The 15,357-nt window shown below is 40.8% G+C and overlaps 1 protein-coding gene across 1 annotated transcript in view; it reads left to right on the forward strand.

Annotated features, from left to right (window-relative positions):
• LOC105495841 (NADP dependent oxidoreductase domain containing 1) overlaps positions 1 to 15,357 on the forward strand; it is a 38,297-nt gene that overhangs the window by 17,957 nt on the left and 4,983 nt on the right. The window contains exons 4-6 of the mRNA XM_024797292.2: positions 4,040 to 4,220; positions 4,808 to 4,959; positions 5,554 to 5,776. Of these exons, the coding sequence (XP_024653060.1) occupies positions 4,040 to 4,220; positions 4,808 to 4,959; positions 5,554 to 5,776 (556 nt within the window). The remainder of the gene's footprint in view (positions 1 to 4,039; positions 4,221 to 4,807; positions 4,960 to 5,553; positions 5,777 to 15,357) is intronic.

A 15,357-nucleotide genomic window follows, 5' to 3' on the forward strand; every position in this document is an offset into this window, starting at 1 on the left:
CCGGCCCTAAAATATTTCTATACAATAAATGGCACACAGTTAAAAGTGTACAATTTGATGTTTTCGCACGTATACTCCTGTGAAACCATCACAAGGTAATGAACGTATCCCATCACCCCTAAAAGTTGCCCCTTGTCTTTGGTAATCCCTTTCTGTCCACTTCCCTGTAGCTCTCCACCCAGGAAACCAACAATCTGATTTCTGTCACCATAGATTAGTTTGCATTTTCTAGAGTTTTATATAAATGGAATCATACAGTTTATAGTGTTTTTTTAGTCTAACTTCTTTCACACTGCATAATTTGTTTGAAATATATCTAAGGTTTTTTTTTTTTTTTTTTTTTTTTTTTTTTTTTTTTTTTTTTTTTTAGACAGAGTCTCACTCTTGTCGCCCAGGCTGGAGTGCAGCGGCACAATCTCGGCTCACTGCAACCTCCGCCTCCCAGGTTCAAGCGATTCTTCTGCCCCAGCCTCCCAAGTTGTTGGGATTACAGGCACGTACCACCATGCCCAGCTAATTTTTTGTATTTTTAATAGAGACGGGGTTTCATCATGTTGGCCAGGTTTGGTCTCCAACTCCTGACCTCAAGTGATCCTCCCTCCTCAGCCTCCCAAAGTGCTGGGATTACAGGTGTGAGCCACCATGCCCAGCTGAAATATATCCAAGTTTTTTTATATATCAATATCCTTTTTTATTTCTGAGTAGTATTTCCTTGCATGATTATTCCACAGTTTATTCATTTGGTTTACTTAAGCTGTTTCCAGTTTCGGCTATTACAAATAAAGCTGCCATGAATACGTGTATATGAGTGTTCATGTGGGCAACTACTTTCATTTTTCTTGGGTAAATACCAGGCAGTGAAATGGCTGGGTCATGTGGTAGGTATCTGTAATTTTTAAAGAAACTTCTAATGTATTTTTTCAAATTGACCTCCCAAAAGGTTTTCAGGTATACTTTTTTACCAACATTGCATAAGAATACCCATTTCACTACACCCTGGTCAGTGCTGGGATCATTTTTAACATCACCATTTTAATATGCTTTACGTTATTTTCTTGTTTTAATATGTCTTTCATTAATCACTAGAAGAGTTTTATTTTCTTAGGTTTTATTACTATGTCATATTTTCTTGAGGTGCTTTTGACCATATTTTCTGTTGAAGTACCCATATTTTTCTTACTTTATTTATGTATTTATTTATTTTGAGACACAATCTCACTTTGTCACCCAGGCTGGAGTATAGTGGCATGATCCCGGCTCACTACAACCTCCCTGCCTCCCAAGCTCAAGTGATTCTCATGCCTCAGCCCCTCACGTACCTGGGATTACAGGCACACACCACCATGCTCAGCTAATTTTTGTATAATATTTTAGTAGAGATGGGGTTTTGCCATGTTGGCCAGGCTGGTCTCAAACTCCTGGCCTCAAGTGATCCACTCACCTTAGCCTCCCAAAGTACTGGGGTATAGGTGTGAGCCACCATGCCAAGGTTTATTTTTCTTATTGATTTGTAATGTTTTTTTCTTTTTTGGTTTTATAAATAGAGACAGGCTATCACTGTAATGCTGAAGCTAGTCTTAAACTGCTAGGCTCAACCAGTCTCCCCCGCCTCACCCTCTGAAAGTGCTGGTATTACAGGAGTGAGTCACCACACCTGGCCATTTTTTTTTCCCCTATATTCCTAAGGAAACTAGAAAAAAATCTTACCAACTGGGCATGGTGGCTCACGCTGGTAATCCCAGCACTTTGAGAGGCTGAGTCAGGTGGATCACTTGAGGCCAGGAGTTTGAGACCAGCCTGGCCAACATGACCAAACCCCATCTCTTCTAAAAATACAAAAATTACCCGGGCATGATGGCACATACTTTCAAATCCCAGCTACAGGGGAGGAATGAGAATTGCTTGAACCCAGGAGGCAGAGGTTGCAACGAGCCAAAATCGCACCATGCACTCCACCCTGGATGACAGCAAGACTCTGCCTTATAAAAAAAACAAACAAAAAAATCTTACCAGTCAAGGTATATTTATCCCATCAATAGGACTAATATATGTGATATTTCAACAAAGTACATATATTCTTTGCAAAGCAATGTATTTATTAGAATAAAATTATAGTTGTAAAATGTCAGTGTGTGTTGTGTAAGGAAACAAGAATTCAAAATGCTCAACATCAGCTTCTATGCACGTGAAAAGAATGAGAACAACACATGAGAGAATGATAGATATGCCTGTTTTGTAAACTTTGTCCTGTTGTATTAGTCTGTTTTCACACTGCTATAAAGATACTGTCTGAGACTGGGTAATTTATAAACAAAAGAGGTTTAATTGACTCACAGTTCTGCATGGCTGTGGAGGCCTCAGGAAACTTACAATCATGGTGGAAGGTGAAGGAGAAGCAAGTACCTTCTTCACAAGGCGGGAGGAGAAAGCACACAGGGGAAACTGCCATGTTTAAACCATTAGCTCTCGTGAGAACTCCCTCCCTATCATGAGAACAGCATGGTGGAAACTGCCTCCATGATCCAATCACCTCACACCAGGTCCCTCCCTCGACACATGGGGATTACAATTCCAAGATGAGATTTGGGTGGGGGCACAGAGCCAAACCAAATCATCTTTCTTCCAGGTTTATCAGTATCTAGATAACTGCAGCATTACATTTGCCATGTACTCTCAGTGGTTAACATAAGAAGTCACTCGCCAATGTCTGTTATATTCTGTTTTCCAATGACATTTACGACATATCACCAGATGTGAATGTACACTTTAGGTTTATACTTTTGAAAATCCATATTGCCTCACACCCATAATCCCAGCACTTTGGGAGGCTAAGGCAGGGGGATTGCTTGAAGCCAGAAGTTGGAAACCAGCCTGGATAACATAGTGAGATCCCATCTCTAGCCTAAACAAAAAAAAAAAAAAAAAAAAATGAACTACCAGTAAGTGTTTTTATGCAACTACATGAGTTGCCAGTCTTTCTTCTTTTATAAATATCCTAATAAAATTAATTTGTATATACTTTACAGAAACTGTTAAATATTTGCAAACTCCTCTCAGCCTCTGATTTATACCTTCCACACTCCTAGTCTTTTCCACCACCTCAAGCCAGCAGCTCTGTAACTTTGGAAAAGTCATATGATTTCTTGAATCCTCAGTCTCCTCATCTGTAAAATGAGACTGCTACTCATTTCTGCTTCATAAGGTCCTTGTGAGGGTTACACCTTAGACACTGTAAAGTACTTTGTATATTATCTGACACATGGTTATCCTGCAGTACATTGGAGTAAAAGGCTTCTCTGAGATTTTTTTTTCTTCCTAAAGAAAAAAAGTCTGGGCAGCACATGGTGGCTTATGCCTGTAATCCCAGAACTTTGGGAGGTGGAGGTGGGAGGATCATTTGAGTCCTGGGGTTTGAGGCCAGCCTAGGCAACATAGTGAGACCTTGTCTCTACACAAAATAAAAAACTTAGCTGGGCATGGTCACACTCACCAGTGGTCCCAGCTACTTGGGAGGCTGAGGTGGGAGGATCCCTTGAGCTCAGGAAGTTGAGGCTATAGTAAGCCGTAATCACACCACAGGTGACAGAGCAAGACCCTGTCTTAAAAAAAAAAAATCGGAAATATTCTAGCACTTGATCTAAAAGTAAGATAAAGATGAATTGTAGGCCAGGTGTGGTGGCTCACACCTGTAATCCCGGCACTTTGGGCAGCCGAGATGGGCAGATCATCTGAGGATGGGAGTTCGAGACCAGCCTGGCCAACATAGTGAAACCCCAGCTCTACTAAAAATACAAAAATTAACTGGGCGTGGTGGCACGTGCCTGTAGTCTCAGCTACTACTGCTGCTTTAGTACTAGAGTTAGGGCATTGCTGCATGGCTTTTAGAAGTCCTGTAGGAAGGAATATCTTCTGATTTATGGAGCAACAAGACTTGGGTTGATTTACTGAGCTAAAATAATGATCACCCTCTCCCCATAGTTGATGTTCAGGTCAAACTCCTTAGTACTGTGCTCTTTCTGTCTTCCTTTTTCCCTCCCAGGTGAGCTCCAGAAGCTGGGAATCAAATGCTTTTACCATAACGCTGATCTGGTGAGTTGGGCCGACGTGATATTCCTCTGCTGCTTGCCATCTCAGCTGCCTAATATCTGCGTAGAAATTCACACCAGCCTTGAGAAGACCAGCATTGTGTACAGCTTTGTAGCTGCCGTCCCACTACCTAGGTATCTTATTAGGGTGAGAACGGAACTGGCACAACTGTTCTGTCTCCCTATCTCTGACTTCTGCCTCCCACCTCCACTGTAGCCCCTACCTCTTAGAGCTGGTCATTTCCAGTAATAAGGGGAAGCAACTTTATCTGTAGAAGAACATAGTTAGCCAATCTTCTTTGTAACTTCCCTGCTTACCCACAAATAGTACCCACAAACCATTTTTTTTGCTGTACAAAGGTTTACAATTGCAATAGAACATTTATTCCCATTACTTGAACACTGAAGTATTCTCCTTATGCATCAATGAGAAGAGAAATCATCAGTCAATAACATGAAAAGTTACTGAAAGTATGTGTCAAGTATTATTTCTGCACACTTAGTTTCTAGCCCAGTGCCTGGCACATAACATTCAATAAGGAAGGATTTGTTAGGTGGATGAACAGTCCAATTAATTAGTGTTCTCAGCACAGACCCAGACCCGCATTTATCTCTGAGCTGTGTGGGGGAGTCTGTTTATGGGTTGGATGTAAACACAGTGGGTTATGTGGTCATTTATTCCAGTCCTGGCATTGCACTCCCTGTCTTGGCTTTACTTCCAGGCTGAAACTACTGTTGAACCACACCAATATCTTGCGGCCTCAGTATCAGTATGGTGAAGATTCTGTCAGCATCTGGGGGGCCAATAAGAAAGTCATAGCTGCTCTCCAAGATCCTACGATTCTTCAAGCTACCTGTCCCTACAGTCCTGCTGGTCATGGCTCAGCATATTTCTGGCATTCTTTTGAAAATTACTTTCCTTTTGGCCCATTGCTGTCTTATTAAATCTCTCTCTCTCTCTCTCTCTCTGTGTGTGTGTGTGTGTGTGTGTGTGTGTGTGCAAGGCACAAGGTACTGCAGGAGAGCTACTTGGGAAGAGCTGAGAAGCTTGATCATTTGGACTTGTTAAAGACAAACTAAAAACCAAAAGAGGAGATAGCTTATTTCAATAGGAGGATGTAATGTTGGACTAAAATGGCTTTTCCCTGTTCTAATCTTGCAGTTTTCTCCAGTTCCTTCTCCTTATTAGCAACGACTATTCTAGAGACACTTTTTACCATTAGCAATGTCTACATTAGTCGTATCTGTCCGCCTTTGGGATGGTCAACACATGATGTGTTATAAAGGGCACAAGTAGGGCTTATGGCTCAGGAAGGAGTGTTTATCTTGTGGTTCATATTACCAACCTGTCTTGAAAAAAAGGTGGCTATTCAAAAAGGTGGCTATTCACGGTCAGGGGTTTATTCTAGGTTCTCTGCAACCATTTTTGGTGGTGCTAACTGGTATTTACCTTCTCATTGATGTGTAGGGGGAATAATCCTCAAGATCAAGTGGTTGGAGGGAGTGTTTTATGCGGCCCTAAACATATGCACAGCAAGAAACATGGCCCACTCCCAAGTGCTGCAGCTTCTGAGTGAACTCTTTCTCTCCGTGCACTTTGAAGACTGTGGGAAAGACACAGCATCTTGCCCAAAGTTTCAAATAACAGATTTTGTCAGCAAAGCCTATGGCAAGAACTTGTCTCAGGAAAGGTAAGGGCATCAGACAGCTGGCCATTCTCATTTCTCCCAGACTCTGCTTAGTTAATACTTTTTTCTTTTATCCTTTCGTGTTCTCTTTAAACACTGATAAAAATCATACCTTTCTGTAAAGAATTTCAAAGAGTGGAAAAGTAAATGTCGTCCTTTGCCTTCCAAATCCTGTTTCATAGATTTCACCTCTAACAGTTTATATATTTATATCTATGCATTTACAAAGATTTATATTGTTATAATGTATATGCACATCTATTCCTATATATACAGTGTTATACACATGGGAACTATGCATTCTGCTTTTGTACTTACTGTATCACAGCTACCATTCTATGTTAGTACAATCATAGCTACTTCACTTATGAGCAGCTACCTAGGTGTCCACCAGACACATTTATTTCATTAAATTTATTCACCCTGTCTCACTTGATAGAGATGTAGTTCCTCGTCCTATCCCCAATTTTGCATTACGGGCTACTTTTACTTTTTTTTTTTTTTTGAGACAGTCTTGCTCTGTCACCCAGGCTGGAGTGCAGTGGTGCAATCTCGGCTCACTGCAACCTCTGCCTCCCGAGTTTAAGTGATTCAAGTGCCTCAGCCTCCCGAGTAGTTGGGATTACAGGATTGTGCCATCACGCCCGGCTAATTTTTGTATTTTTAGTAGAGACAGGGTTTCGCCATGTTGGCCAGGCTGGTCTCCAACTCCTGACCTCAAGTGATCCGCCCGCCTTGGCCTACCAAAGTGCTGGGATTATAGGCGTGAGCCACTGCGCCCGGCCTGCTTTGAACATTCCTGTACTTTGCGCACTTGGACCAGTATTTTGGTGGCATATGTGAAAGAATCTCTGGGTCAAAGGTTATACATATTTATATTTGATATTTGATAGGTATTCCCAAATTGCTTATAAAAAATGTGGTACTTGTTTACATTTCTACCAACAACATATGAGGGTGCCGCTTCTCTATTTGATAACTATCAAATAAATATTTTTGATCTTTGATAATCTAATATGCAAAGATTATTGCTCTTATTACTAGTGACTTCCATGTCACTAGATCCACTGGATGCTTTAAACTCTTTTTCTTCCTTAATTATTGAACATGCCATCCTTCCTGAAGCAGCCTCTTCTCTAGGCTGACGTGATCCCTCCCGTTCTCATTTTCTTCCTGACTCCCCGGCCCCTCCTTTGCTAGCTCCTCCTCTGCCTCACCCTTAAATCTGGGTGTTTTCAGGGCTCTATCCTAGGCCTTTTTCTTTTCACGCTGTACTTCTTTTCATTCCATACTTTGTTCCTGGTGATCTTTTCCACTTTGGGGACTTAAGTTGCCATCTTTACACTGACCATCTCTAGCCTAAATGTCAGTGCTATGCCTAGGTAACTGTGTATTCACCATCTCCACTCAAACTCACCACATCCAAAAACATACCTGCTCTTATACCTGCTCTTCTAATGTTTCTTACCTAATTATATGCTGCTTCACCAAGTTGTTCAAGTCAGAACCCTAGAAGTAATCCTAGATTCTTCTTCCCCTCTTATCTTTTGTATTCCAATCAATCATCAATGGACAGTTTATTTTCTATGCCTGTGATTCACTTTTGACTTGGAGATTTTTCTTTTTCATTATCCCAGGGATTCCCCTCACTTTTCTGTTGTATTGGATTTCTTGTTTCCTGTCATGGAAACATCTCTTATTTCTCTCTCATGAATTACTTCTTAATTTGGGGGAAACATATCCTGCAGTACCTTCCTGAGAAAGGGTGCATTGAAATAATTTTCATACTCTTTGAGATGCTTTTATTCTAAACTCCTATTTTATCGAGAACATAGCCAGGTATAGAATTGTAGGTTGGAAATAATTTTCCCTTAGAATTTTGAGGCATTGCATCTACAGCCATACCACCCTGAACGTGCCTGATATCATCTGATCTCGGAAGCTAAGCAGGGTCAGGCCCGGTTAGTACTTGGATGGGGGAATTTTGAAGCATTGTTTCATTGTCTTTCAGCTTCTAGAGTTGCTGCTGAGAGTCACAGTGCCATTCTAATTCTTAATCTTTTGTCTGAAACCTGTTTCTTTCCTTTCTGGAAGCTTATAAGATCTTTTGACCTCAGTATCTTGAAATTTTATGATGTGCCATGATGTAGGTCTATTTTAATTAAATGTTGAGCACTTGGTGGGCCTTTTTTTTCCATTAACTTTTTTTTTTTTTTTTTTTTTTTTTTGAGACGGAGTCTCGCTGTGTCGCCCAGGCTGGAGTACAGTGGCCGGATCTCAGCTCACCGCAAGCCCCACCTCCCGGGTTTACGCCATTCTCCTGCCTCAGCCTCCCGAGTAGCTGGGACTACAGGCGCCCGCCACCTCGCCCGGCTAGTTTTTTGTATTTTTTAGTAGAGACGGGGTTTCACCGTGTTAGCCAGGATGGTCTCGATCTCCTGACCTCGTGATCCGCCCGTCTCGGCCTCCCAAAGTGCTGGGATTACAGGCTTGAGCCACCGCGCCCGGCCTCCATTAACTTTTTTGTTTTTATTTTTATTTTTTTGAGACAGGGTCTTACTCTGCTGCCCAGGCTGGAATGCAGTGGTGTGTAATGTTGGCTCACTGCAACCTCCACCTCCTGGGCTCACATGATCTTCCCACCTCAGCCTCCCGAGTAGCTGGGACTACAGGCACACACCACCACGCCTGGCTAATTTTTGTATTTTTAGTGATAAATCTATCAAGTGATATAGTGTCTGGGATTGCCTTCAAAATAATCCAGCAGATGGGGGTAAAGGAGTAGAGGTGGGGTTTTGGATGAGACAAGATTAGCTATAAATTGATAATTGTTAAATCTGAGTGATAGGCACCCAGAGTTTCGTTATACTATTTTTTGTTAAATTCTTTTTTACTTAATACTATTCTATGTTTCATTCTATTTTTGTTTTAAAATTTCCATAATAAAAACAAAAAGTTTCCTTCTATTAGTTTGTCAGCCCTAATTTACTCATTCTAATTTTACTCTTCTCAAGTTTTAAGAAAACCTATTTCAAATTTTATCAGTTTCCCTTTTAAGCATTTAATGAGATTTTTGTTTCTCCTCTCCTTTAAGATTGTAATATTTAATTAATGTTGTAAACTATATAGTTTTCCTGTCAAATTTTCCTTGTATTTTTTTTTTTTTTTTTTTCTGAGATGGAGTTTCACTTTTGTTGCCCAAACTGGAGTGCAATGGTACGATCTTGGCTCACTGCAATCTCTGCCTGCTGGGTTCAAGCGATTCTCCTGCCTCAGCCTCCCGAGTAGCTGGGATTACAGGTGTCCACCACCACACCCAGCTAATTTTTTGTATTTTTAGTAGAAATGGGGTTTCACCATGTTAGCAGGCTAGTCTTGAACTCTTGACCTCAGGTGATGCCTGCCTTGGCCTCCCAAAATACTAGGATTATAGGCATAAGCCACCATGCCTGGCCTGATGTGTAGCATCTTTTCATATGCTTACTGACCATTTGTATATTGTGTTTGGTGAGGTGTCTGTTAAGGTCTCCAGCCCATTTTTAAATTGGGTTGTGTTCCTATTGTTGAATTTTAAGAATTCTTTGTATGTTTTGGAAAACAGTCCTTTATCTGTCTTCTGCAAATATTTTCTCTAGTCTGTGGCTTGTGTTTTCATTCTCTTGACAGTGTCTTTCACAAAGCAGGGGCTTTTAGTTTTAGTTATTTAATTTAAATTATTTAATTATGTTCAGCTTGTCAATTATTTTTTTCATGGATCATGCCTTTGGTGTTAACAACTATAAAGTCATTGCCAAACCCAAGTTCAGCTAGATTTTTTCCTATGTTATCTTCCAGGAGTTTTATAGTGCTGAATGTGACAAATTTTGACTTCACTTCTGTGAAGGGTGTAAGGTTTGTGTCTAGATTCATTTTTTCTTTTTTGCACGTGGATGTCCAAGTGCTTCAGTACCATTTGTGAAGAGACTGTCTTTTCTCCATTATATTGCTTGTGGTCCTTTGTCAAAGAGCAGTTAACTATATTTATGTGGGTCTATTTCTGGGCTTTCTATTCTGTTCCACTCTATTTGTCTTTCACCAATACCACACTGTCTTGATTATTGTAGCTTTAATGTATGTCTTGAAGTTGAGTAGTGTTACTCCTCTGACTTTGTTCTTCTATTTCAATACTGAGTTGGCTATTCTGAGTCTTTTTTGTCATTGAGACAAGGTCTTGCTCTGTTGCCCAGGTTGGGGTGCAGTGGCACAATCATGGCTCACTGTAGCCTCAACCTTCTGGGCTCAAGCAATCCTCCCACTTCAGCTTCCTGAGTAGCTAGAACTACAGAACTACAAGTACACACCATTTTGCCCAGCTAATTTTTTATATTTTTTTGTAGAGATGGGAGCTTGCTATGTTGCCCAAGCTGGTCTCAAGCTCCTGGCCTCAAGTGATCCTCCTGCCTCAGCCTCCCAAAGTGCTGGAATTACAGGCATGAGCCATCACACCCAGCCTGTTCTGAGTCTTTTGCTCTTCCATTTAAACTTTTTTTTTTTTTTTTTTTTTGAGACAGAGTCTCGTTCTGTTGCCCATGCTCCATGCAGTGGCACCATCTTGGCTCACTGCAACCTCTGCTTTCTGGGTTTAAGCAATTCTCCTGCCTCAGCCTCCCTAGTAGCTGGGATTATAGGCACCTGCCACTATGCCCAGCTAATTTTTGTATTTTAGTAGAGATGGGGTTTCACCATGTTGGCCAGGCTGGTCTCGAACTCCTGACCTCAAGTGATCCACCCACCTCAGCCTCCCAAAGTGCTGGGATTACAGTTGTGAGCCACTGCACCTGGCCCCATTTAAACTAGAGAGTCAATTTTTCAATATCCACAAAATAATTTCCTGAGATTTTGATTGGGACTGCATTGAATGTGTAATTCAGTTGGGAAGAACTGACATCTTTATAGTATTGAGTCTTCTCCAAGAACACGAAATCTCTATATTTATTTCGTTGTTTTTTGATTCCTCTTATCAGTTTTGTAGTTTTCCTTATATAGATCTTGTACATATTTTGTTTGATTTATACCTAAGTATTTCATTTTGGGGGGTGCTAATATAAATGGTAATGTGTTTTTAATTTCAAATTCCACTTGTTCATTGCTGGTATATAGAAAAGAGACTTACTTTTGCATATTAATCTTGTATCCTACAACTTTGCAACATACATTTAAACATTTGCCCTATTGTTTCACTAAGCCATTCTAAGGCATAACAGACTGTTCCTATAAATTGTGTATTCAGTAAAGGGCTTATCAAAAACTCAAAAGAATAAAACCATTTGTCTCTTATCTACCTATGACCTGGAAACCCCACCCCACTTCAAGTTGTCCCATCTTTCCAGACCAAACCAATGTACATCTTACATATAGTGATTGATGTCTCCTGTATTCCTAAAATGTATAAAACCATGCTGTGCCCCGACTACCTTGAGTACATGTCATCAGAACCTCCTGAGGCTCTGTCACAGGCACATAGCCACAACCTTGGCAAAATAAACTTTCTAAATTGACTGACACTTGTCTCAGATACTTTCTGGTTTACAGTGTTATCTGTTAGATCAATTAGAAGTAAGAAAAACTAAAGTTATCTTCACTTGTTCCTTCTTCAGTGCTCTGCTTTTCTTTATGTAGATCCGTGTTTCTGACCTATATCATTCTCCTCCTCTCTAAGGAACTTCTTTGAGCATTTCTTGCAAGACAGGTCTACTGGCAACAAATTCCCTCCATTTTTGTTTGGTAAAGTCTTTATTTCTCCTTCACTTTTGAAGGATAACTTTGCACAGAGTTCTAGGTTAGTGATTTTTTTTTCCTCCTGCACTTTAAATGTTTCACTGCACTCTCTCCTTGCTCACATGATTCTCAAAATCAGCTTTCTTCTCTTTGTTTTTCTATGGGTACGGTGTTTTTTTCCCTCTGGCTTATCTCAAGATTTTTTATTTTTGTTTTTCGGTAGTCTCAAAATGATATGTTTAGGTATAGTTTTTTGTTTGTTTTTGTTATTTATCCTGCTTGGTGTCTTCTTGAGCTTCCTAGATCTGTGGTTTGGTGTCTGACATTAATTTGGGGGAAATTCTCAGTCACTATTGTTTCAAATATTTCTTGTGTTCCTTTCTCTCCTCCTCCTAGTCTCATTATATGCATGTTACATCTTTTGTAGTTGTCCCACAGCCCTTGGATATTTTGTTCGGTATTTTTCAGTCTTTGTTTTCTTTGCTTTTCAGTTTTGGAGGTTTCTGTTGAAATATCCTCAAATTCAGAGATTATTTCCTCGGCCATGTACAGTCTACTAATAGGGGCCTCAAAGACATTCTTCATATCTGTCACAGTGTTTTTGATGAGTAGTATTTATTTTTGGTTCCTGGAACTTCCTTCTTTCTGCTTCCGTAGTCTGGCTGTTCTTGCCGTCTACTTTATCCATTAGATCCTTTCACATATTAGTCATATTTTATTTTTTGAGACACGGTTTTGCTCTGTTACCTAGGCCAGAGTGCAGTGGCATGATCACTGCTCACTGCAGCTACAATCTCCCAAGCTCAAGTGATCCTCCCACCTCTCCCGAGTAGCTGAACCACAGGCACATGCCACCATGCCTGGCTAGGTTTTTTATTTGTGGAGACTGGGGTCTCACTTTGTTGCCCAAGCTTGAATTCCTGGGCTTAAGCAATCCTTCCACCTCGGCCTCCCAGATTGCTGGGATTACAGGAGCGAGTCAGCTTGCTTGGTCTCATAGTTATTTTAAATTCCCAGTCTGATTATTCCAATATTCCTCCTATATGTGGTTCTGATGCTTGTTCTACCTTTTCAAAGTGTGGGTTTTGGTGTTTTTTTGTTTTTTGGCTTTTACTATGCCTGTTAACTTTTTCTTGATAGTCAGACATGATGTACCAGGTAAAAAGAACTGGTGTAAATAGGCCTTTTTTTTTCTTTTTTTTGAGACGGGGGGAGTCTTGCCCGCCACCCAGGCTGGAGTGCAATGGCGCAATCTCGGCTCACTGCAACCGCCGCCTCCTGAGTTCAAACGATTCTCCTGCCTCACCCTCCTGAGTAGCTGGGATTACAGGTGCCCGCCACCACACCCAGCCAATTTTTGTATTTTTAGTAGAGATGGGGTTTCTCCATGTTGGCCAGGCTGGTCTCAAACTCCTGACACTGTGATCTGCCTGCCTCGGCCTCCCAAAATGCTGGGATTACAGGTGTAAGCCATTGCACCTGGCCTGTAAATAGGACTTTAATAATGTAGTAAGGAGTCGAGGAGGGGAGGTGTTCTATAGTCCTATGAGTAGGTCTCAGTCTTTGAGTGAGCCTGTGCTCTGGACACTTCACACATGTTTCTCAGGTTTTTTTTCCTTCTTCAGTGGAACAGGATGGCTAAAGTGGGCTGGAGTTGAGGAGCCCACTCCTTCCACGTGGAAGGGCAGACCTGACTGGAACTGGCTATTTCTCTTCCCCCAGGTCAGTCAGGCTCAGACAAAACCCCAGAAGGTTTGGCTCTGGTTAAATAGTTTCTCCCAAGGGCAAACCTTGCTAAGATGGCATATTTCAAAATGGTTCCTTTTCCTCTCCCTCTGACGGAAGCACAAGGGGCTTCTTCTCACATATCACTGAGAACATGGCTGAACTCCTAGAAGTAAAAATCATGTGTGAGGGTCCCCAATAATTGGGTCCCCCTGACATTTTTATTCTCAGACTTGTCCACTCTGAACCTCCAGCAACTTGTCAGTTACAGTTCCGGGTTCCCTATCTTGGCACTGGGTTCCCCTAGAGGTTTCAGCCCATGAGCTTCTCCTCTAGCAAGCTAATTCTGAGCATTTGCGTTCTGGTCCCTGCAGTCTTAGGGAGAGTAGTTTGCTCTTGACCCTACCTTTCTTACACATCTAGAAGAGTTATTGATTTTTTAGTTCAGCTTTTTAATTATTGTTAGGATAGAGTGGCAACTTCTAGCTTTTTACATGTTGGACCAGAAACTGGAATTCAAGATTTTTTTTTTTGAGATGGAGTTGAGCTCTGTCACCCAGGCAGTGGTGCAGTCTCGGCTAACTGCAACCTCTGCTTCCCAGGTTCAAACGATTCTCCTGCCTCAGCCTCCTGAGTAGCTGGGATTCAGCCAGTAAGCCTGGCTGATTTTATTGTATTTTTAGTAGAGACAGGGTTTCACCATGTTGTCCAGGCTGGTCTTGAACTCCTGACCTCAAATGATCCGCCTGCCTCAGCCTCCGAAGTGCTGGGATTACAGATGTGAGCCACTGCACCCAGCCAAGATAATTTTTTTTTTTTGAGATAAATACAGAGTCACATGAAATTGTTAAGAAATAATAGTGAAATCCCATGTACCCATTTACCCATTTTCCATCCATGGAAATAGATATTGCAAAACTGTAGCACAATATCACAGCCAGGATATTGACATTGATACAGTTACGATATAGAACAGTTTCTTTCACTAACAAATTCTTCATGTTGCCTCCTCACAGCTGCAAACCTGGTAACCACTAATATGTTCTTCATTCCTATAATTTTGTCATTTCAAGAATGTTATATAAATGGAATCATATGTATGCCACCTTTTGAGACTGGCTTTTTTCGTTCAGCATAAGTCCCTGGAGATTCATCCAAGTTGTTATGTGTATTAATAGTGGCTTTTATGGCTGAATAATATTCCATGGCATGGCTGTATCACAATTTGTTTAACCATTCACCTGTTGAAGGACATCTGGGTTGATTCCAGTTTTTGGCTATTATGAATAAGGGTGTTATGAATATGCATATACAGGCTTTTGTGTGAACATAAGTGTCCGCTTACCTGGAATGAATGACCAGGAGTGTAATTATTGTCATTTGGTAGTTGAATATTTACTTTTTTAAGACACTGCCAAATTGTTTTTCATAGTAGTACCAGTGTATATTATCACTAGCAATGTATAATCCAGTTTCTTTGCATCCTTACCAGCAACTGGTGTTGTCAATAATTTTTATTTTATGATTACATCTATAGATCAATTTTTGGAAAACTGTCATTTTGTTGAGTTTTCCCAAGCATTAATATAGTATGTCTCTCTATCTAGATATTCTTTGATTTCATCAGCATTTTATAGTTTTTATTATGCAAGTCTTGTACATGTTTTATTGGATTTACATTTAAGTATATCATTTTTTGGAGTGACAATAAATGAAATAACATTTTCAATTTTGGTGTCCACATGTTTGTCACTATTATATATAAATACAATTGATATTTATATGTTTATTTTATATCCTGCAACCTTGCTGAATTCATTAGTTCTAGGAGGTTTTAAAAATAGATTCCTTGGGCTGAGTGCAGTGGCTCATGCCTGTAATCCCAGCACTTTGGGAGGCCAAGGCAGGTGGGTCACCTGAGGTCAGGAGTTCCAGACTAGCCTGACGAACATGGAGAAACCCTGTCTCTATTAAAAATACAAAATTAGCCAGGCGTGGTGATGCATGCCTGTAATCCCAGCTACTTGGGAGGCTGAGGCAGAAGAATCACTTGAACCCAGGAGGCAGAGGTTGCGGTGAGCTGAGATCGCACCATTGCACTC

The sequence above is a fragment of the Macaca nemestrina genome, chromosome 7 (genome assembly GCF_043159975.1).
Source record: "Macaca nemestrina isolate mMacNem1 chromosome 7, mMacNem.hap1, whole genome shotgun sequence".
Lineage (NCBI taxonomy): Eukaryota > Metazoa > Chordata > Mammalia > Primates > Cercopithecidae > Macaca > Macaca nemestrina.